The sequence below is a fragment of the Pongo pygmaeus genome, chromosome 10, assembly GCF_028885625.2.
Source record: "Pongo pygmaeus isolate AG05252 chromosome 10, NHGRI_mPonPyg2-v2.0_pri, whole genome shotgun sequence".
Lineage (NCBI taxonomy): Eukaryota > Metazoa > Chordata > Mammalia > Primates > Hominidae > Pongo > Pongo pygmaeus.
This window is the reverse complement of record NC_072383.2, coordinates 46,614,774-46,642,612: the sequence shown is the minus strand read 5'-3', so window position 1 is coordinate 46,642,612 and position 27,839 is coordinate 46,614,774. Positions and strand designations below refer to the sequence as shown.

At 49.7% G+C, this 27,839-nt stretch overlaps 3 protein-coding genes and 1 long non-coding RNA gene across 13 annotated transcripts in view; 3 read left to right on the top strand and 1 right to left on the bottom strand.

Moving 5' to 3' along the window:
- The window catches only part of KMT2D (lysine methyltransferase 2D), a 41,456-nt gene extending 37,939 nt beyond the window's left edge, over window positions 1-3,517 (top strand). For all 10 annotated transcript variants that reach the window (XM_063672731.1, XM_063672730.1, XM_063672735.1 and 7 more), the window contains 3 exons: window positions 145-218; window positions 347-455; window positions 626-3,517. In XM_063672731.1, the coding sequence (XP_063528801.1) occupies window positions 145-218; window positions 347-455; window positions 626-718 (276 nt within the window). In that variant the 3' untranslated portion in view covers window positions 719-3,517. The remainder of the gene's footprint in view (window positions 1-144; window positions 219-346; window positions 456-625) is intronic.
- Window positions 2,752-24,400, bottom strand: LOC129009397 (uncharacterized). Its single transcript, XR_008492764.2, has 3 exons — window positions 24,297-24,400; window positions 13,274-13,354; window positions 2,752-4,257 (listed from the first exon to the last, which is right to left on the bottom strand). It is a non-coding gene; the product is annotated as an uncharacterized LOC129009397 (long non-coding RNA).
- PRKAG1 (protein kinase AMP-activated non-catalytic subunit gamma 1) lies at window positions 3,675-20,710 on the top strand. Its single transcript, XM_054442231.2, has 12 exons — window positions 3,675-3,762; window positions 9,370-9,418; window positions 16,798-16,907; window positions 17,107-17,188; window positions 17,286-17,344; window positions 17,485-17,530; window positions 17,632-17,686; window positions 18,360-18,486; window positions 19,068-19,233; window positions 19,395-19,432; window positions 19,702-19,848; window positions 19,986-20,710. The coding sequence occupies exons 1-12, from the start codon at window positions 3,754-3,756 to the stop codon at window positions 20,091-20,093; spliced, it is 996 nt and encodes a 331-aa protein (XP_054298206.1). The 5' UTR covers window positions 3,675-3,753; the 3' UTR covers window positions 20,094-20,710.
- On the top strand, window positions 23,611-27,839 carry DDN (dendrin). Its single transcript, XM_054442230.2, has 2 exons — window positions 23,611-23,908; window positions 24,321-27,839. Exons 1-2 carry the CDS (start codon window positions 23,700-23,702, stop codon window positions 26,248-26,250), a joined length of 2,139 nt encoding a protein of 712 aa, XP_054298205.1. The 5' UTR covers window positions 23,611-23,699; the 3' UTR covers window positions 26,251-27,839.

The following is a 27,839-nucleotide window of genomic DNA, read 5'->3' as shown; positions in this document are numbered from 1 at the left end:
GAGGAAAGGTGTGGTGGGGAAAGGAAGGAGAAATGAAGAACATGCAACACAAGCCAACTGCCTGAGTCTCCTACCTGATCCCACAGCCACTGCTGCCACTCTCTGATACTCTTGTCCCTTCTTCTGCAACCTCTGCCTTTCTAGAATCGAGGCATCTACATGTTCCGAATAAACAATGAACATGTGATTGATGCTACGTTGACCGGCGGCCCTGCCAGGTGAGAGATGACGAGGAAGGAGGGATTTAGTGGTCCCTAAGAGTGGTACTCTGGGGGATAGACGGACAAGGAATCAAAATTGTCCCAAGTTAGTTGCCTGACATCCCTGACTCTGTCCCACTGCCCAGGTACATTAACCATTCCTGTGCCCCTAACTGTGTGGCTGAAGTCGTGACATTTGACAAAGAGGACAAAATCATCATCATCTCCAGCCGGCGTATCCCCAAAGGAGAGGAGGTGAGAGGAAGTATCCTGAGTGAGTGACAAAGCAGCTCCTCCTCCTTTCACCCCTTCTCTGCCATTCCCTAAATGTGGATTCCTAGGCTGGGCACCTCAGATCATATCTTCTCTGCCCTCCCCTCTTCCTGTGGGGGATTAGCATTGATTCTGCCCTCTTCTCTTTTCAGCTAACCTATGACTATCAGTTTGATTTTGAGGACGATCAGCACAAGATCCCCTGCCACTGTGGAGCCTGGAATTGTCGGAAATGGATGAACTAAGAAGCTTTGAGGCTACCAGGCAGGGGAGTCCCCCTACCCACAACCTCTTCCCTGAAAGGGATGAGGGGGAAGAGAGGTAGCAGCCAGAGCCAGGACCCAGGGCTGGGGCTGCCGGCTGACCGGAGCCCCTGGAGCAGGAGGCTGGGGCAGAGGGCCCTAGGCCAAGCCCACCCTGGGCACCAGGGACAACCCTCTTCCCCACCACCGGCCCTCAGGCTGGCATCTCTGCCCCCAGCTCCAGGAGGGGCCAGACAGAAGCAGCCATTGGGCATCTCAGGTTTGAGGGGGATATGGGCCGGGAACTACCCAGAAGCATCTGGGAGGCAGCAGGGTGGGGGAAGAGGATGTGTGGCCGGGCCTCACAGCCCTGCTGCTCCCACTGACCTCTCCGGCCCAACTCACGGCTGCAAAGAGACTTGACTAAGCTTGACAATCCCAAAGGCCGGGTCCCACACCTGGCCCTGCCTGCCGGGTCCTGCCCCCACCCTCACCCCCATCCCCCTCCCTCTTGATCTGTCTCTGTTTCCCTCTTTTCCTCTGTGTTTCTGTCTCTCTATGGGTTGTGTTTCCTTGTTTTCCACTCTGACAAATGCAACATGAACGGGAAAGAGGCGCCCAGCTGCCTAGGAGGGCAAGCTGGGCAAGCCGGGCAAGGAGACCCCGCACCCACACCTACCTCATTTAAGTGTTGGATTTTTTGCTGTTTTGAAATGTGAGACCCTCTCCAAGCCCCCTACTGCCCCAACCCTCTCCCCCACCTCACTGCCCTCTTCTGAGTGGGTGGAAGGGGGGTAGGAGGAGGAAGAAAAACAACAACAAAAAATCCATCTTTGTTTTTAATTATGGGCATGGGATGGTGGTTGAGGCAAATGATGATGAAGATTGGGGATGACTGGCCCCTAGTTGCTCTAGGACTTCCTTCTCCATCTGGACATGGGGGCAGGAGGGAGCTAAACCTAGGACCAGGATATCTCCCTCCTGTTTTCCCAACCCCATCATGAGCCCGTTTGCCCTCCAGCCCCTGGACGGGTTGGGTGGGGGGTAGGGTGAGGGCTATCCCTGAGTGGCATGCCCATACCTAGTGAGGCAGGGTGTGGCCCGGAGCTCCCACTTTCCCTCAGTCACCAAACTGCTGCTGGTCTGGTGGGAAGGGGTGGTGATGTGGGGGTGGGGGAGCTTAGTGTCAGCGCGGGGAGGGTGGGGGGTATTTATCTATTTATACATGGGATTGTACATAGTCTTGTGGGGCATGGGGGAGCCGGCTGGAGGTGAGAACCCTCCCCTCTCCCCCCACCCCCGGGGAGAGCAAATGTAAAACTACTAATTTTTGTGCTTTATATATTCTATATAAATATATCTATTTTCTTTTTACAAAACCAGTTTATAAATGGTAGGGGGGTGTGGGGCGGACACATGGAGCTCCCCTTGTGGGGGGGCCCCCTCCATTACCCAACCTACCGCCCTTTTCCTTACCCCCCACCCCACTCCCCACCCCCTGGCTGTGACTGCTGTAAGATGGGGGTATAGAGGCTGGGCAATTCCCACCCCCTGTTGTATAGTTGGACTATGTTATAACGCACAAAAGAGAGCTGACCCCCGGGGGAGCCAGAGGGTGATGGGTTCCTTGCCTCCCTTTCCTTCCCCTTTCTGCCCAAGCTTGTGCTGCAGTTGAACCTCTTCCTGGGGGTGGGGGTAGGTAAGGGGTGGGTGAGGCACCAAACCCCTCTCTGGTAGGGAACCGTGGGGATGAAGATGAAGCTTATATGCAGTTCTCTTCTAGGGGCTGTGGGCAAAGGGCATTTTGTAATTAATATTTTCAAGAATCAGATGTCTGGAGTGTAGGGGTGGGCTTGGTGGTGGTGGACGGGCGGGCCTGCTGGAGGGGGAGCTTGGTCGCTGTTGTGATTTTAGGTTTGTTTTTGTTTTGTTTTGAATTTGGGGGGTTGTGGATTGTTGGGGGTAGGGAGATTTTTTTTTTTTTTTAAGCTGCTTCCTCAACTGTTTCAAGCTGCAAATGTTTAAGAGAATAACACCCCCCACTCCCACAGGAACCGCTGTAATTAAATCAGACAGTAGGAAGACTGGGCTGCTGCCCTCAAAGCCACAGCCCTTGGATGTTCCTTTTCCGAGAGCAGAAGGTCTAGGCTACAGGGAGGGGGAGATTGGCTCCCATGAGTCAGGCTGTGTTTGGGGCTTGGGCCCTGGGATTGGGAAAAGGGGATGGGGCAGACTTTGTAAGCATATGCTAGGTATCCGATAGTCCTGTAGAATTTAGTGAAGAAACCTTATACAGTTTTTAATTTTTATATAAACTATAACTCAGACCCAAGCTACAAGGTTGGAATTTTGGTTGGTTTTTTTTAAGTACCCTGCCTGTATAATTGCATCAGAATCCCCCACCCCACCCCCCGCCCGTGTTTGTATTTTGGGTTGGTTTACACTCGCACATACTCAATTTTCAGTTTTCCCCTTTACAGTCTTCTCCCCTCACCTCCAGGACCCTCCCCCTTTTTAAAAAATAAATCGCTGACAAGTGTGAATCCCGTGAAGACTTTATTTTGTGTTGTGTGTATCCTGTACAGCAAGGTTGGTCCTTCGTAACAACGGATGAAATGGTTCCCTTTTTTAAAGCGCCCTCTCTCCCTCCACCCTCAGCGCCCCTGTCCTTGGCATGTTTTGTATCAGCGATCATTCTGAACTGTACATAATTTATGTTGCGAGAGGCAAAGGGCAAGTTTTGGATTTTGCTTCTTCCAAGTTTGTTTTTAAACGACAAATAAAAAAAGAACATTTTAAATACAAGCGGCTCCGTCCCGTGACCCTCGCCGTCAGCCGGATCCGTGCGGCCCGTGAGGACGCGGGGGAGGGCGGTTACCGAGGCCCGCCACCGCCGGAAGGGTGGGTTCCTTGCCTTCCGCCCCAGTCTGGCGACTGCCATGACGTGGGCGGAAGTGGCGTCGCCGCACCGGATGTGGGGCGGGGCCTGCCCCAAGAGAGTTTCCTAAAGCGAGGAAACCAAGCTGGCGCCTCTTGCAATGGAGACGGTGAGGAGTGCAGGAGGGCGGTCGGGGGCGCTGTGGAGCCTAAGACCCCCCCCCCACCTTAGGAGACCGGGAGGGCCGGGCAGGGGCTGGCGCTGGTGTCTAGCAAACAAAAAGCAGCCGGGTGTCTGCCCTATCCCGTGACCCTGTCCCTCCGCTTCTTCGTTGGGCGCATCTCCTAGAACTGGGCCGCGCCCCCGCCGCCGTTCCGTACGCGGTACCCTTAGCCCAAGCAGGCGGTGACTCCTGGCTCCCTCCTTGGAGCCCACGTATGCCGTGGCAATCTCGGGCCTCCTTTCCTCTTAGCACCTCAAGCCCTTTTAGAGGTTTGAGAGCGCAGGGTTGTGATCCGGCTTTGCTGGGTGAGGCAGGGGGCGTCCAGAGGGATCTCCGCTTGCAGGTAGCTCCTGGACCTCGGTGGTCTTTCTGTGATCCCTGCAGTCCCCGGCAGGAGGACATCTGAAGATCTTTATACTGCGTCCAGTGAAGTCACATTCCCTTAATAAGACCGAGAATTGAGGTTTGCTTGAAAGAGGAAATCTTGCAGTGTTAGAGGCCGATGTGTCCCTGGACAATTTTAGGTCATGGCCAGCTCTGCGACTCTAAGCAGGGGTTTTGGCATAGCTCATTCTTGGCGAGCAGGCATTGACCAATTGTGGCAGGGCCCTGTCACCCTCCCACAGATGCTGCAGGTTGCCTGCTACACGTTTGCACCCACCCTCACTCTCAGGAATCTTTTTCTAGCGCTCTGTAACCCCTCCCATACACTTCCCTCTCCACAGTTTTTAACCATGTGTCTTCTTTCAGGCAGAGTAACTCTTTCCATCTTGGTTTTTATCATCTGCTACTGTAGTTACGAAAGGACTGCAGGTTCACTTTGCTTTGGATTACATGCCCAGAGTAATTCTTTGCCACACCGTTTCTCTGCTCACAGACAGGTTGTTTCTTTCAGGTTTTCAAAAAGAAAACCGACCAAAGTACTAAAACGATTCGCAGTTGGTCTCCCAGGCAAGGGAGCCAATTCTGACTAATCAGGATAATCTTAAACAAAAATAAGGAGTCTAATTCCATTAAATTTAAAATAACATGTCATATTCTACTTACTTGTAAATGTATTATGGTTTACAAGCATTTTTATATAGATTTTCTAATTTAGCCTTCACACTTTAGGTACTGGATTAGGCTCTGGGGTAGAAGTTAAAAAGAGGAAAAAAAAACTCAGCCAGGTGTGGTGGCTCACGCTTGTAATGCCAGTACTTTGGGAGGCCAAGGCAAGTGAATTGCTTGAGCTCAGGAGTTCAGCATCAGCCTGGGCAACATCATGAAACCCTGTCTCGACAAAAACAAAAATACAAAAATTACCCAGGCGTGGTGGTGGTGGTGTGTGCCTGTAGTCCCAGCTACTCGGGAGGCTCAGGTGGGAGGATCGCTTGATCCAAGGAGGTGGAGGCTGGAGTGAGCTGAGATCGTGCCACTGCACTCCAGTCTGAGTGACAGTGAGATCCTGTCTCCAAAAAAAAGAAAAGAAAGAAAACTCCTGCTTTGAAAATGTTCAGCCTAACTGGAGTGAGGGTGAGGGCAAGCCAGCAACAGCTGTTATTTAAAGGTAGACTATAATAAATGCTATCATTAATATGAAAACAAAGGACTGTGACAGAATAGTTGAGAGAAAAAATTACTTTGGACCTAGGAGAGGGCACTGCAAATTGAGAGAACAGTGTGAGCAAGGGCACTGAAATTGGGGTATGTAGAGAATTGGGGGTGAGCCAGCGGCTTGATGTTGCTGGCTTTGGATTTTGGTCACAGTGGGAGAAAAGACTGGAAAAGCAGGCTAAGATCAGGTTGAAGGTATTACACACCATGCTAAATTTGAACTTTGTTTTGTAATAGGGGACCCGTGGAAGATTTATGAGCAAGTCAGTGAATGTCCTTTAGGAATGTTCATAGCAGCTTTCTGTACATGAACTGAGCTACTTCGAAAAGTAAAGTTTCTTGTTAATGGGGATGAAAGTCCCTTCCAAATCTGAGATGCTTTGGTGAACAAACTTGGTGAAAGCATGAAAGATAAATTGAAGAGCAGGTAGATTTGGGCCAAGGACCCCAGTTTAAACAACGTTGCAGAGGTGAGAGGTAAAAGCCTAAATTAAGGCTGTGATATTGGCAATGAGAGAGATGGATCTGAGGCATTTGTAACATACCAGCTTAGTTGATAACTGTTAAGAAGACAGCTGTGCAAAACAAACAAAAAAACAAGATGGGAACCACAGCGAGAATAATAGGATTGGAGGCACAAATGTTTTGTTTCGTATTGAAGCATTTGAGGAGTCTCTGTGACATCTATGGTTGTCAAACAAATAATTGGAAATGTAGATCAGAAGTTTGGAAGAAATTGCGAGTCTATTTGTCAGATGTAGACTGTGTCTCTGTAATATTTTGTACTTACGTGGTGCAGTGGTACTTTCTCAGGTCCCTTATGTTATTAAAAGTAGAAAGGAGGCCAGGCGCGGTGGCTCATGCCTGTAATCCCAGAACTTTGGGAGGCCAAGGTGGTCGGATCGCTTGAGCCCAGGAGCTCAAGACCAGCCTGGTCAACATAGCGAGACCCCATCTCTACAAAAAAATACAAAAAGTAGCTGGGCCTGGTGGTATGTTCCTGTAGTCCCAGCAGCCCGGGAGGCAGAAGTTGGAGAAGCTGGGGAAGTTGAAGACGCAGTGATCTGTGATCGTGCCACTGCACTCCAGCCTGAATGACAGAGTGAGACCCTGTCTCAAAAAAAAGAAAAAAAAAAGTAGAAAGGAGTAGACGTAATTACATAATTCCCCCTCTGATATGGTGAAACAGGCAGAAAGTTAAAAGTCACGGCCAGGCTCGGTGGCGCATACCCGTAATCCCAGCACTTTGGGAGGCCGAGGCGGGTGGATCACGAGGTCAGGAGTTTAAGACCAGCCTGGCCAACACAGTGAAACTCCGTCTCTACTAAAAATACAAAAAAAACTTAGCTGGGCGTGGTGGCAGGCACCTGTAGTCCCAGCTACTTGGGAGGCTGAGGCAGGAGAATCGCTTGAACCGGGGAGGCGGAGATTACAGTGAGCCAAGATCGTGCCACTGCACTCCAGCCTGGGCGACACAGTGAGACTCTGCCCCCCCCGCCCAAAAAAAAAGTCACATATTCAGTTGTGTTTGACTGTCTTATGTTGGTATCTGTATCTCTAGTTAGCTATATGTTTCCTCCCACTGTAACTTAGTCTTTGGCATATCTGTTCATATCAGTGTGCATCATTCTTTGAGAATTAAAAAACAAAACAACTGAATTATATGCAAACCCTGTGCTTGGTGGTATGGGAGATACAAAGCGTAAGATAGTTCTAGGCTTCCAGGAATTTATAATCTGTTTGGATAGATAATGAACAAAATAACTGTAGCACAGTACATATCATATGATGGATAAATTCTACAGAAGTAGCTGTTTTTGTGCCTTTGTGTAGATCTTTGTGAGACTCTGATATATCATGTATCTATCTTTATCACAGCCCTCTCTCCCACTTATAAGTGATGAGGCTGTTATTCTGATAGTCTTGCCAAAATGGCAGGCCAAGCTGACAGTCTTATGCAGTCCAGAGGGAAGAGAGGGAGATTATCCCCCTTACTCCCTGCAGTCTCCCGTAGCCCATTAAGGGAGAAAAGTTTAGGGCTGTCTTAAACTTCACTGGTTTAGGAAGTTTGTCAGCCAACCTCCCAGGTTGAAGTTTTTAATGTCATGTTACTACAGAAGCTATGGGGATGAAGTATGGTTTTATTTTGGAGATATCACCCAGAGAAAATGGAGCCAAGACTGTTGATGCTAGCAGATGAAAATTGTTGTGATCCCTTCTGGGTTCCTAAATAACAATGGCATTTCCAAATGTTCCCACTTGAGGGAGCACAGAAATGGTTCTAAGTTTTGTCTAGTCAAAGCACTCTCTAATCTCAGACTATCTTGGGAAGGGAAACTTGGAAAACCAGCATCTCCTGGCTATAGCAGCCTTTGATTCACAAGGGTGCTGAGTGGACTCAAGTTCCCAGTTTCAGAACATTCATGTTCCTTATCCACCTCTCAGTCATTCAGGTTTTGACTGGCTGACAGTCAGCTACTGGGATCCTCCCCAGTTGTGGCCCTCTCTCTGCCATGGAGGTAGACAATGGTAGAACCAATGTCTGTGGTTCTAGTGCCTACAACTATGCCTAGTGAGTGTCTGTGTTTGGGGGAAGACAATGCTGTCTCTCTGGCTTCCATGTTTTAATAAAGTAGATCTATGAGAATCTTGTAGGGGTTAGCCCTAAGCTCAGATCTTTAGTCTTAGCTTTTAGGACCTAATGTTTCATTAGGCAGTATAGTGTACAAGAACATGAGCTTTGCAGATAATGCTTGTTCAGCTCAGAAGTGGATAGGAGCATTTCTGGAAGGCACAATATTGTAGCAGTATTGGTTTCTTCTCTTCTGTGATTCCAGAGAGGTAGAATTTCATCAGAATGGAGTAAATACATTCAAAAATTTTATAAAAATGGCCGGGTGTGGTGGCTCATGCCTGCAATCCCAGCACTTTGTGAGGCTGAGGCGGGCAGATCAGTTGAGGTCAGGAGTTTGAGACCAGCCTGGCCAACATGGTAAAACCCTGTCTCTGTTATAAATATGAAAATTAGGTGGGTGTGGTGGTGCACGCCTGTAATCCCAGCTCTCAGGAGGCTGAGGCACGAGAATCGCTTGAACCCAGGGGGAGGCAGTTGCAGTGAGCCAAGATCACGCCACTGCAGTGCAGCCTGGGCAACAGAGTGAGACTCTGCCTCAAAACAAAACAAACAAAAAAATTTACAAAAATGAACACTGCCAAGATAAACCCAACCAAACTCTTCATCAGTTATAAGAAATTATTTTGTTAGGTATACGTAGTTTTTTAAAAATTTTCTCAAGTATGTTATTTATTAAAATTTTGATGTAAAAAAAAGCAAACCACAAGCTCTGGAACCAGAGGATAGGTGTTTGAATGCCTACTCCACCCCTTATCAGCCATGTGACCTTGGGCAAGTTGCTTAATGTCTCAGAGACAATCTGTGAAAATAAGGCTAATAATAGTATTTACCTCAGGGTTGTTATGAAGATTAAATGAGATCATATTTCTGAAGAGCCTTATAAGGCTGGGTGCAGTAACTCGTGCCTGTAATTGTAGTGCTTTGAGAGGCCAAGGAGGGCAATCACTTGAGCGCAGGAGTTCAAGACCAGCCTGGGCAACATGGCGAAACTCAGGCTGTTTCTACTAAAAATACAAAAATTAGCTGGGTATAGTGGCTTGCGCCTATAGTCCCAGCTACTCAGGAGGCTGAGGTGAGAGAGGATCACCTGACCCCGAGGAGGTCAAGGCTGAAGTGAGCTGTGATCACACCACTGCACTGCAGCCTGGGTGACAGAGCGAGACCTTGTCTCAAAAACAGAAAAAAAAATGGGTTTGTGGGGGGCAGTGGCTTTATAGTGCTTTAAAGAAAGTCATTATTTGTTCACCAGCCCTTCCCCTAATGTTGCTAGGCTAAAATGGATGGAACCAGGTTAAGCTGAATCTGTTTTCTTGTCTCTCCAGGTCATTTCGTCAGATAGCTCCCCAGCTCTGGAAAATGAGCATCCTCAAGGTAAGTTTACTGAAGAAAGGAAACTGGGCATGAAAACAATAGACTGACCCTAACAATGTCTTCAAAAATGCTTTTGAATCTCTCCCCTGGGAAAATCAAAGCAGGGCCAGATAATGTGCCAAACCACAAAAATCAGTGACAGTAGTTTGGCAAGATCACCCAGGAATAAATCTTGGGCAGAGTGGGGATGATTAATATCTTCAATTATCAAACCACTTGAGAGAAACATCTGAGGTATAGGGAAAACTTCCATAGGCAACTCTGGGCTGGCTAACCATGTTTTAGAAGTCCTGGGTATTTTCTGCATAGTCCAGAAACAGTGCTACCAGGATTTTATCACCCAGCAAGCTCACTAAAGCCACTGAGTGTACACCAAAAATTATGCAAAAGGCTGGGTGCAGTGGCTTACGCCTGTAATCCCAGCACTTTGGGAGGCCGAGGCAGGTGGATCACTTGAGCTCAAGAGTTTGAGACCAGCCTGACCAACCTGGTGAAACCCTGTCTCTACTAAAAATACAAAATCAGCCAGGTGTGGTGGTGCATGCCTGTAATCCCAGCTACTTGGGAGGCTGAGGCAGAATTGCCTGAACCGGGGAGGCAGAAATTGCAGTGAGCCAAGATCGTGCTATTGCACTCCAGCCTGGGCAATAAGAGTGAAACTCTGTCTCAGAAAAAAAAAAAAAAAAAGAAAGAAAAAAATTAGGAAATGGCTCTTAGAACTAATCTAGTAATAGAAGCACTAAACCTCTAAAATCCAGAGCACAGGGAAGACAATTCCAGTGCTGGCCAGTGCCTGTTTTATGTTTCTAAGTACATTTGCATTAGCACCAAGGCAGAAACCAGAAACTCAAATTGCCTACATGGACCAAGCAGTGAAGTGAACTACATATGAAAAGAAGGCGACAGCTGGGCTAGGCATGGTGATTCATGATTGTATTTCCAGCACTTTGGGAGGCCAAGGCGGGTGGATCACCTGAGGTCAGAAGTTGAAGACCAGCCTGGCCAACATGGTGAAACCTTGTCTCTACTAAAAATAAAAAAATTAGCCAGGCGCGGAGCTGCACACCTGTAATCCCAGCTACTCGGGAGGCTGAGGCAGGAGAATTGTTAGAACCTGGGAGGCAGAGGTTGCAGTGAGCCGAGATCGTGCCACTACACCCCAGCCTGGGCGACAGCGCAAGATTCTGTCTCAAAAAAAAATTAAGGCAGCTGGGTGTGGTGGCTTACGCCTGTAATCCCACCACATTGGGAGGCCGAGGCAGGTGGATCACCTGAGGTCACAAGTTACAGACCAGTCTGATCAACATGGTGGAACCCCATCTCTACTAAGTAGAAAAAATTAGCTGGGCTTGATGGTGGGTGCCTATAATCCCAGCTACTTGGGAGGTTGAGGCAGGAGAATCACAGAATCGCTTGAACCTGGGAGGCGGATTTTGTTGCAGTGAGCCGAGATCATGCCATTGCACTCCAGCCTGGGCAACAAAAGCGAAACTCCATCTCAAAAAAAAAAGAAGGCGACAACTATCTAGGTCTGGTCAACTAAGACCTATTTTTGTCAGATCTTCTGATTTTGAAAAGACACTAGAAATTTAGATTTTTATGTAAATTTCTAGATTTAAACATTTTAATTTATTTTAAGTCTGGGCACAGTGTAACACCAGCACTTTGAGAGGCCAAGGCAGGAGGATCACTTGAGCTCAGGAGTTCGAAACCAGCCTGGATAACTTAGTGAGACCCTGTCTCTACAAAAAATTAAAAATTAGCCGGGCATGGTGGTGTGCACCTCTAGTCCCAGCCACTGGGGAGGCTGAGGTGGGAGGATTGCTTGAGCCCAGGAGGTTGAGGCTGCAGTGAGACGTGATTGTGCCACTGCACTCCAGCCTGGGCAGAGAGTGAGATCCTGTCTCAATTATAAACAAACAAACAAACACTGAGAAAGCCAAATCCAATATGTTTGTGGGCCTGTGGCCTGAATGATTGTATTTAACTATCAATGTAGTATATGTATCTTCAACTGGTGTCCAAAGACGTGTTCTTGGGAGTCTGAATTCTCAAGTTTGAATAACAATGGTAGGCTTCCAGTTAAAGACGGTAGATTGGTAGATTGGGCTGCGTGTAGTGGCTCATGCTTGTAAACCCAGCACTTTGGGAGGCTGAGGCAGGTGGATCACTTGAGAACAAGAGTTTGAGACCAGCCTGGCCAACATGGTGAAACCCCGTCTCTACTAAAAATATAAAAATTAGCCAGGCATGGTGACACGTGCCTGTAATCCCAGCTACTTGGGAGGCTGAGGCATGAGAATCGCTTGAACTCAGGAGGAGGAGGTTGCAGTGAGTGGAGATTGACCACTGCACTCCAGCTTGGGTGACAGAGCAAGATTCTGTCTCAAAAAAAAAAAGATGGTACATTGAATATATATTCACAAAAACTCCCCTAAAACCACCATAAAGGAATTTTTTTTAAAGAAAAAGACAAACACACCATAGGGAAAACAGGAGAGGAGATAATAGCGATGAATTTTTGGAAGCTGAAAAGCAGACAAAAGAGTGATGAATGACTTAGACCTGAGAAAACTGAATTATAACTAGCAGTGAGGAAAGCCAAGAAACATTGAAGGTCTAAGAAACAGTCAGATCCCAAGACACCCTACCCCATTGAGTACAGTGGGCAACTCTGCCTCCCAACTGTGGCAGAGACTGGAAATCTGGCAAGGGACTCGGGCAGTTTAGGGCTGAAGTACTGCACTGAAAACAGGAGCATGTAGTGAACTATACTCGATGCTGAGCCTCCAGCCCTTTTCCCCTTTTCAGTTTCCAGAGCGCTGGCAGAAAAGACTTCACCCTCCAAGCATGAAATTGAATAATCCTTCTCTCCAGAATCCTCTTGAAGGGAAGTCCTAAAATATATAAGTATTGAATGTTCCCTATCCAAATGACTCACAGTCAGCAAGGCTCACTTATACACTTAGAGCTTCCACTCAGCTTTAAAGCCTCCACTCTTAAGTTACAGTTTAAGTTCTCCTTTAAACTAGGGATTACCAAACATCTAAAGAAAGGATCTGTGAAAAAAAGTGATCCAAACTGCCCCCCACCCCACCCTGGAATGTACCTTTGTTTTACTCTGAAGGCTGTATCTCCCTGGTAAAAAATAAATAAAAATGAAAAAGCAAACTGCCCCTCCCAACCTCATGTACACACAGAAGAAACAAACAGGAAAAAAGCAACTGGAAGGAAAAGGTGAGAAGAAAACTTTAATAACATTAATATAATCTTAGGTAAAGAAACATATTTCTCAATACCTGTGAAAGTAGTATATCTTTAAAGAAAACAACAGCCGGGCACTGTGGCTCACGCCTGTAATCCCAGCACTTTGGGAGGCTGAGGCAGGCAGATCACCTGAGGTCAGGAATTTGAGACCAGCCTGACCAATATGATGAAACCCTGTCTGTACTAAAAATACAAAAATTATCTGGGCATGGTGGCATGTACCTGTAATCCCAGATACTTGGGAGGCTGAGACAGGAGAATCGCTTGAACCCAGGAGGTGGAGGTTGCTGTGAGCTGAGATTGCACCATTGCACTCCAGCCTGGGCAACAAGAACGAAACTCTGTCTCAAAAAAACAAAAACAACAACAACAAAAAATCTTATTTCCACCATGAAACAAGTATAGGATACAATTTTTTAAAGAAGGAATTTTCAGAAAACAAAAAGGAACTCTTGGAAATTAAAAATATAATAGCAAAAATTTAAACCCAGCTGGAGGTTTCAAAAATCAACATGAGGAAATTTCCCAGAAAGGAGAGTTAAAAATCAACAAAGTAGAAAATAGGAGAGAAGGTGCAGTGGCTCATACCTGTAATCCCAGCACTTTGGGAGACTGAGGCGGGAGGCCAGGAGTTCAAGACCAGCTCAGCAACACAGCAAGACCCTGTCTCTACAAAAAAATAAGAATTAGCCAGGCATAGTGGCATGCACTTGTAGTCCCAGCTACTCAGGAGGCTGAGACAGGAGAACTGCTTGAGCCCAGAAGGTCAAGGCTGCAGGTGAGCCATGATCTTGCCATTGTACTCCAGCCTGGGTGACAGAATGAAAGCATGTCTCTTTAAAAAAAAAAAAAAGGAGAGGAAAGATTTCAACAACCCACAAAACAAACAAACATTTAAAGGATCAGTCTAGGAGGTCCAGTATCTAAATAGGAGTCATAGAAAGAGAAAAATGGCAACACAGGGGGAAGGAAATAATTGAGGAACTAATTCAAGAACATTTACTGGAACTTGAGGACATTAGTTTTCATATTGAAAGCACCCATCGAATATTCAGCACAATGGATGAAAGTGACCCACCCAAAGCACAGTCATCCTGAGATTTCGGAACACTGGAAACAGAGATCCTATGAGTTTTCAGAGAGGAAAAAAAAGTCACATACAAAAAGTCAGAATTGCCTTGGACTCTCAACAACACCAGCAGCTAGCAGGCAGTGGAGCAATGCCTTCAACATTCTGCAGGAAAACACATTCCAAGCTTTCCTGCAGATTCTTTATTCAGCCGAATTATAAATCCAAGGATGAGGGTAGAATAAAGATATCTACAGGCTGCAAGGTCTCAAAAAAACGTACCTCCCATGCACCCTTTCTCAGGAAGCTACTGGAATATGTGTTCCACCAAAATAAGGGAGTAATCAAAAAAGATAAAAACGCGATATAGGATACAGGAGCACCAGTAGAGGAGAGACGTGAAAGGGCTACCCAGAATGGTGATGAAGAAAGATCCCAGGATGACAGCAGTGCACACCAGACAAACAGCCCAGATTTGAGCAGGTCAGAAGGCTCCAGGGAGACCTCTTTGGGTCGTTTAAATTGATAGACTATCTAATGCTTTTGAACCTCTTGAAAGGAGATTTAAACAGTTGGTGAGGCATTTGGGGGTTGGATTAGTTATAAGAATTATACATAGAAAATTAAACAAACAAAAGGACAAGACATTAACTCCAGGGAAAACAAAGTTGTGAAGGAAGAAAAAAAAATCAGAGTTTACTATTTGGCTTATCTCTGAATAATAAATATTCAGTCAAAATGATTTAAATACTGGCCGGGTGCAGTGGCTCATGCCTGTAATCTCAGCACTTTGAGAGGCCAAAGCGGGCAGATCACATGAGGTCAGGAGTTCGAGATCAGCCTGGCCAATGTGGTGAAACCCTGTCTCTACTAAAATACAAAATTTAGCCGGGCTTGGTGGTGGGTGCCTGTAATCCCAGCTACTTGTGAGGCTGAGGCAAGAGAATCGCTTGAACCTGGAAGGCCGAGGTTGTAGTAAGCTGAGATCGTGCCACTGCACTTCAGTCTGGGTGACGGAGCAAGACTCCCTCTCAAAAAAAAAAAAAAGATTGAAATACGGATATAACCAACATTATGGTTTAGCTCCTGGAATAATGAGGAGAATGGGAAGTACATGTTTGTGGTGAAGTCCTAGTAGGAGAGAGAACTAGAAATTCTCATCTTCTTTGGTAGATAGATGATAAATAATGCCCCAAAATGAAAAAAAAAATTGGAAACTAGCAATACAAGCATGTTATTTAAGGACATAGAATTAAGTACCAAAATAATCAACTAAAAGAGGTAGATAGATGTTCTCATCTCTGGGGAAGGGTAGTACAGGGAGGTGGGTTGCAAGGAGTGCATTTTTTTCTTAACAAAATTTGTAAAACTGTTTGTTTAAACTGTGTGTCTGTATAACTTTTGTTAAAAAATTAAATATTAAAAACCAAATTGATTAAAGACTTAAGAGCATGAAGTTTGGAAACATCTGGGTTTGTTTGAGTCTTTCTTGCCACTTATTAATGGTGTGACCTTGAGCAGTTTATTTAACTACACTTAGTTTCTCATCTGAAACATGAGGACAGTACTTACACATTTGTTGTAAGGATTAAATTATGTAATTTTTTTTTTTTGAGATGGAGTCTCACTCTGTCACCCAGGCTGGAGTGCAGAGGCACAATCTCGTCTCACTGCAACCTCCGCCACCTGGGTTCAAGCAATTCTCCTGCCTCAGCCCCCTGAGTAGCTGGGACTACAGGCACGTGCCACCACGCCTGGCTAATTTTTGTATTTTTTTAGTAGAGACGGGGTTTCGCCATGTTGGCCAGGCTGGTCTCAAACTCCTGACCTCAGGTGATCCACCCAGCTTGGCCTCCCAAAGTCCTGGGTTACAGGTGTGAGCCACCACGCCCAGCCAATGTTGTTTGTTTGTTTGTTTATTTATTTGACACGGAGTTTCACTCTTATTGCCCAGGCTGGAGTGCAATGTTGCGATCTCGGCTCACTGCAACCTCTGCCTCCCGGGTTCAAGCGATTCTGCTGCCTCAGCCTCCCGAGTAGCTGGGATTACAGGCATGCACCACCACGCTCGGCTAATTTTGTATTTTTAGTAGAGACGGGGTTTCTCCATGTTGGTCAGGCTGGTCTCGAACTCCCAACCTCAGGTGATCCTCCCACCTTGGCTTCCCAAAGTGCTGGGATTAGAGGCATGAGCCACCACGCCCGGCCTCAATGTAATATTTTTAAGTGCACGTAGTATAGTATGTAGCACATTCAAGCTATTATTTTGGGAGATTACTTCCCTAGTTTAGAGCAAGCAGTTAAAATCACAGGAATAGAAAAAGGTAAACTAGCCAGGATCTCCCATTTGTCTAGAGTAGGTGGGATGATTTCTGATTTACAGGGTGATCCCAGAATGGACTATCAGGGTGTTTTGAGCCAGGTTGATTGAGCACTGGGCTCCAACTTATTGTTAATGAGAAATGGCCCAACTTGGACCATGACTTTCCCATCTGCAGGTCTTAGAATAATTTTTTTTTAAATTGAGACAAGGGTTCGCTGTGTTGCCCAGGCTGGCCTCGAGCTCCTGGGTTCAAGTGATCCTCTGCCTCAACTTCCTGAGTAGCTGGGATTACAGGTGCTTGCCACCATCCCCAGCACAGTCTTGGAAGAATTTTAAGAAGCTTACTTCATTGAAAAAAGAGAAAAGTGAAAATGTGCTAAATATATGAAAGGGGAAGCTTGGATTAAAGATGAGAAACATTTTTAGACTATAACATGTTAAAGAGAGATACTATAGGCTTTATGTTTTAGTCAACTTCTTTTACCTATAGGGACCAATAGATAAAGTCTTAACCTGGAGACAGGGGTTGGATGAAATGGTTTCTAAGAGGTTTATCCAGGTTTTGTGGAAACAATGGGAACAAGACAGATAAAATAAGAGGTCTTATAAAAAAATCATACTCTAAATATTTGAGATACTAGAACACTATTTTGTTTTCTGTCTCTTTTGATTGGGAGTTTTTATGTGGAAGGAAGCTACTAACTATCCCACCCTATGCAGAGACCCCAGAATCCAACAATAGCGTGTATACTTCCTTCATGAAGTCTCATCGCTGCTATGACCTGATTCCCACAAGCTCCAAATTGGTTGTATTTGATACGTCCCTGCAGGTGGGTGAAATCCTCTTTTCCCTTCCCCCTTTGGAGCCTGTGGTTTAATACCTCTCATTCTATCTCATCCTAAGGGTAATATCCTTATCCTTTTGTGAAGTTAGTCTCATGTTTTACCCAACATGCCCAAACACTGTTCTTTTTTTACAGTCCTGCCCCTGTGGATTTGCCTTTATGATTATTACTGTCTTGGCTACAGGTGAAGAAAGCTTTTTTTGCTTTGGTGACTAACGGTGTACGAGCTGCCCCTTTATGGGATAGTAAGAAGCAAAGTTTTGTGGGTAAGCAAAAGTTTCTGGAACACAATATTATTGGCATCTTGTGCTGGGCAGGGAGACGAGCTTCGGGCAGTGCTGAGGGCTCTGTCTTGTCCTCTAGGCATGCTGACCATCACTGATTTCATCAATATCCTGCACCGCTACTATAAATCAGCCTTGGTAAGGAACCTTAACCCAATGACCAAAATCACTTTCCCTGCCCTAAGTCCCTCATTCTCATTTCTTTTTCTCTAAGCAAGCCATGAGGGCTTAAGGAAGCAGAGAGATCAGGTCTCAAATTCTGTTGCTTCTGCTTTCAGGTACAGATCTATGAGCTAGAAGAACACAAGATAGAAACTTGGAGAGGTATGTAGAGAATCGGGGTTATAAAAGGATAAAGGGATGGAGGGTTTCTGGGAAACACTTTTCCATGGTGGTATTCTGTGACCCATCCCTTTTTCCTTCAGAGGTGTATCTCCAGGACTCCTTTAAACCACTTGTCTGCATTTCTCCTAATGCCAGGTGAGTTCCAGTTATCCATCTGTCTAAAAAGGGGAAGAGATTTGCCATCAGCCTAGCTAATACACCCAGGGGAAGGGGAAGAAGAGAGAAAAGACACACACACACACACACACACACACACACACACACACACACACACCCACCCAAGGGAAGGGGAAGAAGAGAGAAAAGACACACACACACACACACACACACACACACACACACACCCCCCAGGGGAAGGGGAAGAAGAGAGAAAAGACACACACACACACACACACCCAGGGGAAGGGGAAGAAGAGAGAAAAGACACACACACACCCACTCACCCAGGGGAAGGGGAAGAAGAGAGAAAAGACACACACACACACACACACACACACACACACACACACACACACACACACAGGGGAAGAAGAGAGAAAAGACACACACACACACACCCAGGGGAAGGGGAAGAAGAGAGAAAAGACACACACACACACACAGTCTCTCTCTCTCTCTCTTACACACACACACACACACACACACACACACACACAGTCTCTCTCTCTCTTTCTCTTTAAGTCTGGCCTGTACACTGCCCCCCTTCCCTAACCATCAGGTTTCCCTGTTTAGCGATACACTGTACGGACCTGTTTAATCACCCTCAGCCCCAGCACTGTGGAACTTACTATCTCCCACCCTCTCACAGCTTGTTTGATGCTGTCTCTTCATTAATTCGGAACAAGATCCACAGGCTGCCAGTTATTGACCCAGAATCAGGCAATACTTTGTACATCCTCACCCACAAGCGCATTCTGAAGTTCCTCAAATTGTTTGTAAGTGCTTCTCAGCCCAGTTCTTTTTTCTCTTTTTTCATTGATTGATTGATTGACTGAAAAGAGAGATGAGGTCTCACTGTGTTGCCCAGGCTAGTGTCAAACTCCTGAGCTCAAGTGATCCTCCCGCCTAAGCCTCCCAAAGTGCTAGGATTACAGATGTGAGCCACTGCATACAGCCCCACTTCTTATTTATTTATTAATTTATTTTGAGACAAGTTCTTATTCTGTTGCCCAGGCTGGCGTGCAGAGGCGCTATCACGGCTCACTGCAGCCTCCAACCTCTTGGGCTCAGGTGACCCCTGACCTCAACCCCCAGAAGAGCTGGGACTACAGGTGTGTACCACCACACCTGGCTAATTTTTTGGTATTTTTTATAGAGATGGGGTTTTGCCATGTTGCCCAGGCTGGTCTCGAACTCCTGGGCTCAAGCAATATGCCCCCCCTCAGCCTCCCAAAGTGCTGGGATTATAGGCATAAGCCAGCGCACCCAGCCCTTGTTTCTAATATACTGGGTTGGAGGGGGTATCCAAGGGTGGCTTTGGGTGCCTTGAAAGTTAAGCTGATGGTTCTTTCCTCAGATCACTGAGTTCCCCAAGCCAGAGTTCATGTCCAAGTCTCTGGAAGAGCTACAGATTGGCACCTATGCCAATATTGCTATGGTTCGCACTACCACCCCGGTCTATGTGGCTCTGGGGATTTTTGTACAGCATCGAGTCTCAGCCCTGCCAGTGGTGGATGAGAAGGGTGAGAGATTGGGCAGAAGGAGAGGGAGGGAAGATCCAGGCAAGTCAGGGTGGCTCCGGGAAGATCTGCTTTCCCCTCAGCGTAGCCAGGAGGGTGATTTTATGAGTAGGGGGAGCTTTAGATCCCAGATCCTCCTTACTGAGCTGCCTCTGTCCCCCTAGGGCGTGTGGTGGACATCTACTCCAAGTTTGATGTTATCGTGAGTGATTGTGGAGGGTCTGGGAGGTAGGGAAGTGGTGGGGGGGAACTGTTAAATATGGAGAGGGAGAAGGGAGTCTCTTCTGTGATCTAAGGGTCTTAGAAGCTTCCAGGCTTTCAAATCCTATTTGAAAAGGAATTGAATGAGTTGGGTATGTCTTGGCTTGTGGCTGACAATTGCCCTGAATCCCTCTGGTGAGGTTGGATGGGCTCAGGGTTTGGAGGCTGGCTCTCTTGCTTCCCTGCAAGCTCCTTCCTCTGTCTCCCCAGAATCTGGCAGCAGAAAAGACCTACAACAACCTAGATGTGTCTGTGACTAAAGCCTTGCAACATCGATCACATTACTTTGAGGGTGTTCTCAAGTGCTACCTGCATGAGACTCTGGAGACCATCATCAACAGGCTAGTGGAAGCAGAGGTAGGGAGGCCAGCAACCCTAAGGGAGCTGAGGGGAGCAGCCTTGAGAGTGGGGTTTGGCAAGGAGAGTAGGGGCAGAGGGGCTTCCCCTGAGGCCAGCACTAAACATTCCCTTTCTCCCTTGTTGCTCTGTGCCAGGTTCACCGACTTGTAGTGGTGGATGAAAATGATGTGGTCAAGGGAATTGTATCACTGTCTGACATCCTGCAGGCCCTGGTGCTCACAGGTGGAGAGAAGAAGCCCTGAGCTGGGGGAAGGGGTTAGGCAGCACCAGGGGATATGCCCAACTCACTGTCTGCTGGAAGCTCTGTGGGAATCAGATGAAACTTGAGGGAATTGTGACTCTGTTCCCTGTTCAGGGCCCCCTGCCCTTCTATCTGGGAGCTAGGGAAGGTATAGGGGAGGAAAGAGAATGGATTTATAGCTACCCTTACCCTCACACATACACTTGAAAAAACTTTCAGCCTAGCCAATTCTAGCCGCTGTCCTCTTAGATATAGCCCCCTTTCTGGGTGAACTATAGGCTGTGTGCCTCTCAGACAAATTCTGATCTCTAAGAGATCCCCAGACCTCATTTGCCTCTGCCTCCATCTCGGCCCTGATTCAACCCTAAGATAATAGCACAACAAAATTCTTCATAAAGATATTTTTATTCACCTGTTCCATGCTATATGGAGGAGGCCAAGTCCATTTCTTCCCATAATGTGAGTGGGGAGGATTGTGGGGAGGAGGGGCTTTGGGTTCTTGTGTTTGTGCATATGAAGGGAGATGGGGGTTAGGTGGAGGAGGAGGGCAGCGTGGCTAGCTAAGGTTATTGCTTTTTGTGGCAAATCTAATTAAATGACAGGAATCTCTTCATGGTATTGCAGTGTTTGATTTTTACAGTTGATGGGTACTACCTTCCTACTTTATATGGCTTCTTCAACTGGTCATTAATAACAATAATAATAATGTGTGTACGCACACACACACGTACACACACACGAGTAGACAGACTTGAGGGTCTCCTTTGGGCAGAGAATCCTGCCACCATTATCAGCTTTTCTTAGTTGGGGAAGGTTGGACTGTTTGGCTTTTGCTGAGTAGGCACTATCTTTTTTTTTTTTTTTTTGAGATGGAATCTCACTCTGTTGCCCAGGTTGGAGTGCAATGGCGCAATCTCAGCTCACTGCAACCTCCGCCTCCCGGGTTCAAGTGATTCTCCTGCCTCAGCCTCCTGAGTAGCTGGGACTACAGGTGCGCGCCACCACACCCAGCTAATTTTTGTATTTTTTAGTAAAGATGGAGTTTCACCCGTATTGGCCAGGCTGGTCTCGAACTCCTGACCTTGTGATCCACCTGCCTCAGCCTCCCAAAGTGCTGGGATTACAGGCGTGAGCCACCGCACCTGGCTGGCACTATCTTTAAACGTACAAATCCCTTGCCTTTCTTCCAAGGTGAGAATGAGCTGGATGGTGGGAGAACAGCAGGGCAGTGGTCACTCCATTAGATCCATTCCCTGTACTGAAACAATGTAGACCCAAACAGCAGTCAGCACCCAACATCAGAAGAACTGCTAGACTGGATTATGAGCTAAATTTGGGTGCCAGCTCACCCCAGCCTTGCAGGTATGATACAGTTTCCCATCCAAGCCAGGAGCAATTTCAGAGTCATTCCTTGCCCCTGCCCCCACAGTGCCTAACCCCTCTGCTAACCCTCCAGCCAGGGCATACTGGGTTCTCCTGATGGAACACAGGGAAAAGCATCAAGGCCCTCATCAGATTCGACCTGAAGAAGCTAATTTTAAAAAAAGAAGGTGGCCCTCATCAGAGCTCAGCTTTCAGTGTTGCATCATGGCTGTGGAGGAGCCCCTGCTTCTGCCTTCACCCCTTTATAGCGCTCACAGCACATTCTCAAGCTTGGGGGAGGAAAGCTTCCAAGTTATTAGAATTAGAGTATGTTTATGTGTCGGGAGGGTAAGCACATGGTGGAAAGGACAGATGGCCCCTTATGTCACATTCCCTCATTAAGGAAGATTTGCCTAGGGAGGAGGCAAGGGCTTTAAAAAGCCTCAGGACTCTAGTGGGACCTAGGGTGGAAGGAAGCACCTTCGAGTCAAGTCATCAGTGCAGCTGGCAGGTGTGTGGAATCAAGGTGGGTAGGGTGGATGGGACAGGGTATGTTTGCATTCTCTCTAAAGGTTTGTGTTAGGGAGCAGAGGCCTGCTTTTGTTGAGTTGTTTCTCAGTCTGTCAGTCTCTGCCCCACAACCTTTCTGGTTGTTCCCCATCCCCTTAAAAGGAAGGGTCTGGACCCAAAAGGCTCCATGTACATTAGTGGAAAACTAATTGGGAACTCTTGCTTCTCCCATTTCCCCCTAAAACTCAACCTATCAGTCTCAGTGTGAGGATGAACTGAGGGAGAGACAAGGGATGAAATCTGGGAGACTCACAAGCTTCTATTCTTACCTATTCCTCTCCAGAGAGGCAAATTATTGCTTCTTCCCGAGGAACCATGCCCCACACACTCTCTTTCCCTTTCCCCTCTCTGCACCGCTCCCCTCCACTGAAGCTGCTGCCATGGTTGCCAGGCATGGTTGCTAAGTCTCTGCATGGAAGGGTTGGCGTGGGCTGTGCTGCCACTAACATTACCATGGTGAATCAGGGGACACCTGGTATAAGCTTAGGAGGAGGGATCATGTGGATATAAGCAACAGCCCCCCAGGACAGAGGCAGCCCAAAAGGTGAGCATCTGGAGCACCACTTAAGGCGGGGGCTGAGTGAACTAGGCATTGTGGTAGTGGTGAGGGGGAGTTCTACATTGAAAAAAATAAAGGCCACTTTTATCATTTCAGTTGCTAGGGGATTAGTTTTGCCAAGCAAACACATCATTTCTCCTCCATCCCCCTCTGGAAGGGTGAGAGTGCATAAGCACTTACTCTGTCCTCCATAAAGCTGGGCAGGCTGTGTGGGCACAGAACAATATAACCCCCAAATCCTGGCTTCTGGATTGGAGGTGAAAGCCTGCTGCTGTGGGAGGGCTCCCTGGCTGCCCAAGGACAAGCATGTAGAATGGAACTGGTAGGGCAGCTTGGGTGGCCAAGGCAGACGCCTGTGTCCTGCTGTACCAGTAGTCCTAGGCTGCAGCACTGAGCTGACGAGGAGATACGGGTGTAGGGGTCACCCTTTTTGAGCTTAGGGAAGGCAGCTCTCCCTCAGAGTCGCACAAAAGCTTGGTAAAAGCCACCGCCTCCTCTCTCCACCGCATGGGAGCTGGTTACTCATCTCATCTCTGCACCCGAACAGCCACTGCCGCTAAAAATAGCCCCCCAGCCGTGGGCCAGCCCCTCCTGCACCCCAACCCCATGGAAACCAGCAGAGTGGCAGGCAGAGACCTTGAGTTCCATTCTCATCACTCTATGTTGGGGAAACTGAAATCTGAGGCAGGAAGCCAGGGGCAGAACCCTGGTGGTCAGGCAACCTGACAAGCAGGAGAGTAAAGGGTTAAAACGGCAGGAAGGTTGAAGAAACAGGGGCGGGGGAGGGGGCACTGTCAGCTTCGCAAGAATCATAAGTCCCTCCCCCGCCCACTCGTGCGATCCCATCAGGCTTGGGGGACAACAGCAGTGGGAAGGGGCGTCCAATCCCGGGCCCCAGGGGGCGGCCGTGCACATGGGGGAGGTAGCAGCGCGGAGCAGTCCGCGCGGTGTCACATGCGCGCGCACACACAGAGACAGGCACACACACGTGTGCCCGGGTATATATAGTTCCCAGTCCCCGGGCCCGCGGCTCTGCAGTGGGCGCCGGCTCCCTGGGCTGGGAGGGGGCTCCTGGGGCGGGTGGGAGGGTGGGGGGCCGGGGTGGGGTGGGGCAGGATGCTGGATGGCCCACTGTTCTCCGAGGGGCCTGACAGCCCCCGGGAGCTCCAGGATGAGGAGTCTGGCAGCTGCCTCTGGGTGCAGAAGTCCAAGCTATTGGTGATAGAAGTGAAGACTATTTCCTGTCATTATAGTCGCCGCGCCCCTTCTCGACAGCCCATGGACTTCCAGGCCAGCCACTGGGTTCGCGGGTTCCAGAACCGCACGTGAGTGAAGCAGGGGTGAGGGGAAGAGAGTGGTGGGGCGGGGAGTGGGGTCCGGACCTCCTCGCAGGCACCAGCGAGCACTGCTGGTCCCCCTTCTCTTTCCCACGCCTCCCACCCCTGCCCGCTCCCGAGGGCTGGGGCCTGACTCATCCCGTTGTTTGGGGGAACAGAAGTGGGTGTGAGAAAGGGCAGGAGGTGAGATGGGGCAGACGCTGTTAAAGTGTGCATGGAGAGATGGCGAGGAGTCCCGCTTCGACTTCAGTCCTAACATATACGCACGTGCACACGCGCACACACTCACACACACCCCTTCACATGGCTGCCCCAAGTGGTCTCCAGTGCTCCCAGCTCCCCAGACCTCGGCTCCCTTCCCCCACAAACTGCTCACCTGGGTTCCTGCTCATTGTCCCAGGTGTGGGCCGCGCCCGGGATCCCCACAGCCGCCGCCCCGCCGGCCCTGGGCCTCCAGGGTGCTGCAGGAGGCGACCAACTGGCGGGCGGGGCCCCTGGCCGAGGTCCGAGCTCGGGAGCAAGAGAAAAGGAAAGCGGCGTCGCAGGAGCGGGAGGCCAAGGAGACCGAGCGAAAAAGGCGCAAGGCTGGTGGGGCCCGGCGCAGCCCCCCGGGTCGGCCCCGCCCGGAGCCCCGCAACGCCCCTCGGGCGGCCCAGCTGGCAGGGCTCCCTGCTCCCTTGCGGCCCGAGCGCCTGGCGCCTGTGGGGCGAGCGCCCCGTCCATCCGCGCAGCCGCAGAGCGACCCAGGGTCGGCGTGGGCGGGGCCCTGGGGAGGTCGGCGGCCGGGGCCCCCAAGCTACGAGGCTCACCTGCTGCTGAGAGGTTCTGCCGGGACGGCCCCACGACGCCGCTGGGACCGGCCGCCACCCTACGTGGCTCCACCTTCTTACGAAGGCCCCCATAGGACCTTGGGGACTAAGCGAGGCCCCGGGCACTCTCAGGTGCCCATTTCATCAGCCCCAGCTGCGACTCCGGCCAGGACAGAGGGAGGGCGCACAAAGAAGAGGCTGGATCCTCGCATCTACCGGGACGTCCTCGGGGCTTGGGGTCTCCGACAGGGGCAAGGTCTCTTGGGGGGATCCCCAGGCTGTGGAGCGGCCAGAGCAAGGCCAGAGCCCGGCAAGGGGGTCGTGGAGAAAAGCCTGGGGCTGGCTGCTGCTGACCTGAACAGTGGTAGCCACAGCCATCCCCAAGCCAAAGCTACAGGGAGCGCAGGCACCGAGATAGCTCCTGCGGGGTCTGCAACTGCGGCTCCCTGTGCCCCGCGTCCCGCTCCCAGATCCAGGCACCATCTGAAGGGCTCGAGGGAAGGGAAAGAAGGAAGAGAACAGATCTGGTTTCCCAAATGCTGGATTCCCTCCCCTAAAAAGCAGCCGCCCCGCCATAGCCAGACACTCCCCAGACCCTGGGCTCCCGGAGGCACCGGATGGAGAGAATCTCTGGGTCTTGGAGAGGGGGCAGGACCGGAGACCCTGGAGGGTTGGAAGGCGACCCGCCGTGCCCACACCTTGCCCCGCAGTTCCCAGGGCCCGTCCCGTGGGGAAGGCGTCTTTGTCATTGACGCCACGTGCGTAGTGATACGATCCCAATATGTTCCAACCCCCGGAACCCAGCAGGTGCAGCTTTTGCCCTCTGGGGTGACACGCGTGGTGGGGGATTCCCCCAGCCAATCGAAGCCCGGCAAGGAGGAGGGTGAAGGGGCCACGGTCTTTCCTTCCCCTTGCCAAAAGCGGCTGTCGAGCAGTCGCCTTTTACACCAGCCCGGCGGGGGCCGCGGGGGCGAAGCTGAGGAGGGGAGGCCGGGGGACTCCTCACTGGAGGAGCGCACCTCCCGCATCTTGGGGCTCCCGGCCCCCGAAGTAAACCTGCGGGACGCCCCCACGCAGCCAGGTAGCCCAGAGCACCAAGCCTTAGGCCCAGCAGCTTCGGGAGCCCAGGGCAGAGCCGAGGGCTCGGAAGTGGCGGTGGTCCAGCGGCGCGCCGGCCGGGGCTGGGCGCGGACCCCAGGGCCCTACGCCGGGGCCCTGCGAGAAGCCGTGTCCCGTATCCGCCGCCACACAGCCCCTGACTCGGACACGGACGAAGCTGAGGAGCTCAGCGTCCATAGCGGCTCCTCTGATGGAAGCGACACAGAAGCCCCGGGCGCCTCCTGGCGGAATGAGAGGACCCTGCCCGGGGTTGGAAACAGTTCGCCAGAGGAAGATGGGAAGACAGCGGAACTGAGCGACAGTGTCGGGGAGATCCTAGATGTCATAAGCCAAACCGAGGAGGTCCTCTTCGGGGTGAGGGACATCAGAGGGACCCAACAGGGAAATAGGAAGAGGCAGTGAGAGGCGCCTTCTTGTATTTGTGTCCCCAACACATCCATCCTTGGGTCCACTGGTCCCCATTCTTCCCCACAGACTTCCTTTGCTTCTCTTTTCCTTGTATCTTTACCCATACCTGTTCCCATCCTTGAAATATAAATGAAAGGAAGGGAAGCATATGCCCATTAATGATTTTGTTTCAGGAGAGGTGAGAATGAGCAGATTTAATTAATGTCTGTTATGTTCAGGGCACAAGGGTGAGCTCTTCGCCGGGGCTGATGCACTGGGTGTGGAGCTGAGCAGAGAGGCCTAACCAGGATCAGGCAGGAGGGCAGGGATGGTGGCAGCCATAGGAGGGCAGGGTAGGGCAGGGCCTCTGAGGAGGAGGGAAAAAGTGAAGGAGAGGCTTTGGACCTGGTGACAGAGTGATCAGATGACAGAGGGGTTCTTGGCAGAAGAGGCATAGGTCCAGCAACAACCAACAAAGCAGAAGGAGGGCTCACCTTGGTGTCACAAGTCTTGGATTTCAATCCCAACTCTGCCACTGACTTACTGGTTGACTGAGGCCAGTCACTTTCCCTTTCCAGGCCTGCAGGCCTCCTGGTATATAAAATGCTGGTATTCTAAGGTCCATCCTTCCATCTCTGACATTTTGAGATCTTTGGAAAGGACTCTATCTCATCCTTCCCTCGACAAGCCAAGAATGAGAGTCGGGAATAAGTGAACAGAGTTTGAGGGTTTCTGGGCAGCCTGCTTGTCACCCGAAGTCATGATCAATTCAGGAGACTGCCCAAGGCTTGCAGAAGAGGTAAGGGAGTGAGGCACTCCTATCCCAGTCTCCCAGGTTTAGGTGAGGGCTACCCAAGGCAGGGCAAGATAGCGGCCCTGTCACTGACCCTGGCCTGTGGTGGTCTGAGCTGGGGAGGGAAGGACACCAATGAATCAGCTTGGGACCTCTTTAGGCCTCCCCCTTTTCCTCCACCCCAGTGCTCCTTAGTGATGCTCTGAGGCGTGGCCACGATTTCCCTCCCAGGTGGTATCGCCCACCTGAAAAAATCCTGAGAATTTCTCCCATCTTGGCCTCTTCCAGAAACCGGCCAGGCAAGGAAAGAGGCAGGTCCCCAGAAGCCAGTAGGCGTGGGGTGTGATACTCTCTATAGCCACTACAGGGCGCGCGCAGGTCGCGGATCTCCCCAGTTGCTAATCCCGGCTCTGCCACACAATCCGATCCCTAGTTCCCCAGCGCAGGTCCCCCGCCTTGCAGTCTCCAGCCGTGCGGGGCCGGGAGCAGGCCTCCGGCCTCCCAGACTTCTGGAGCCCGCTGGGCCCATCTTTGTACTCATCCACCCCAGCCGGCTTGGGACTCAGACACCGAAGTCTTTTTTTTTCTCTCCGATCCTTGGACACCTCCTCTGTCTGCCATTTATTAGCCATGTGAACTTGGCCGCATCACTTCACCTCCCTGAGCCTCAGTTTCCTCATCTGTCAAATGGGGGTTTATAAACACCTACCTCGCAGGGTTGTTGTGAGGATTTAATGCGATAATGTATGTAAAGCGCCTTGCACACTGCCTGGCACACAGTAGGCGCTCAATAAATCTAAGCTTCCCTTTA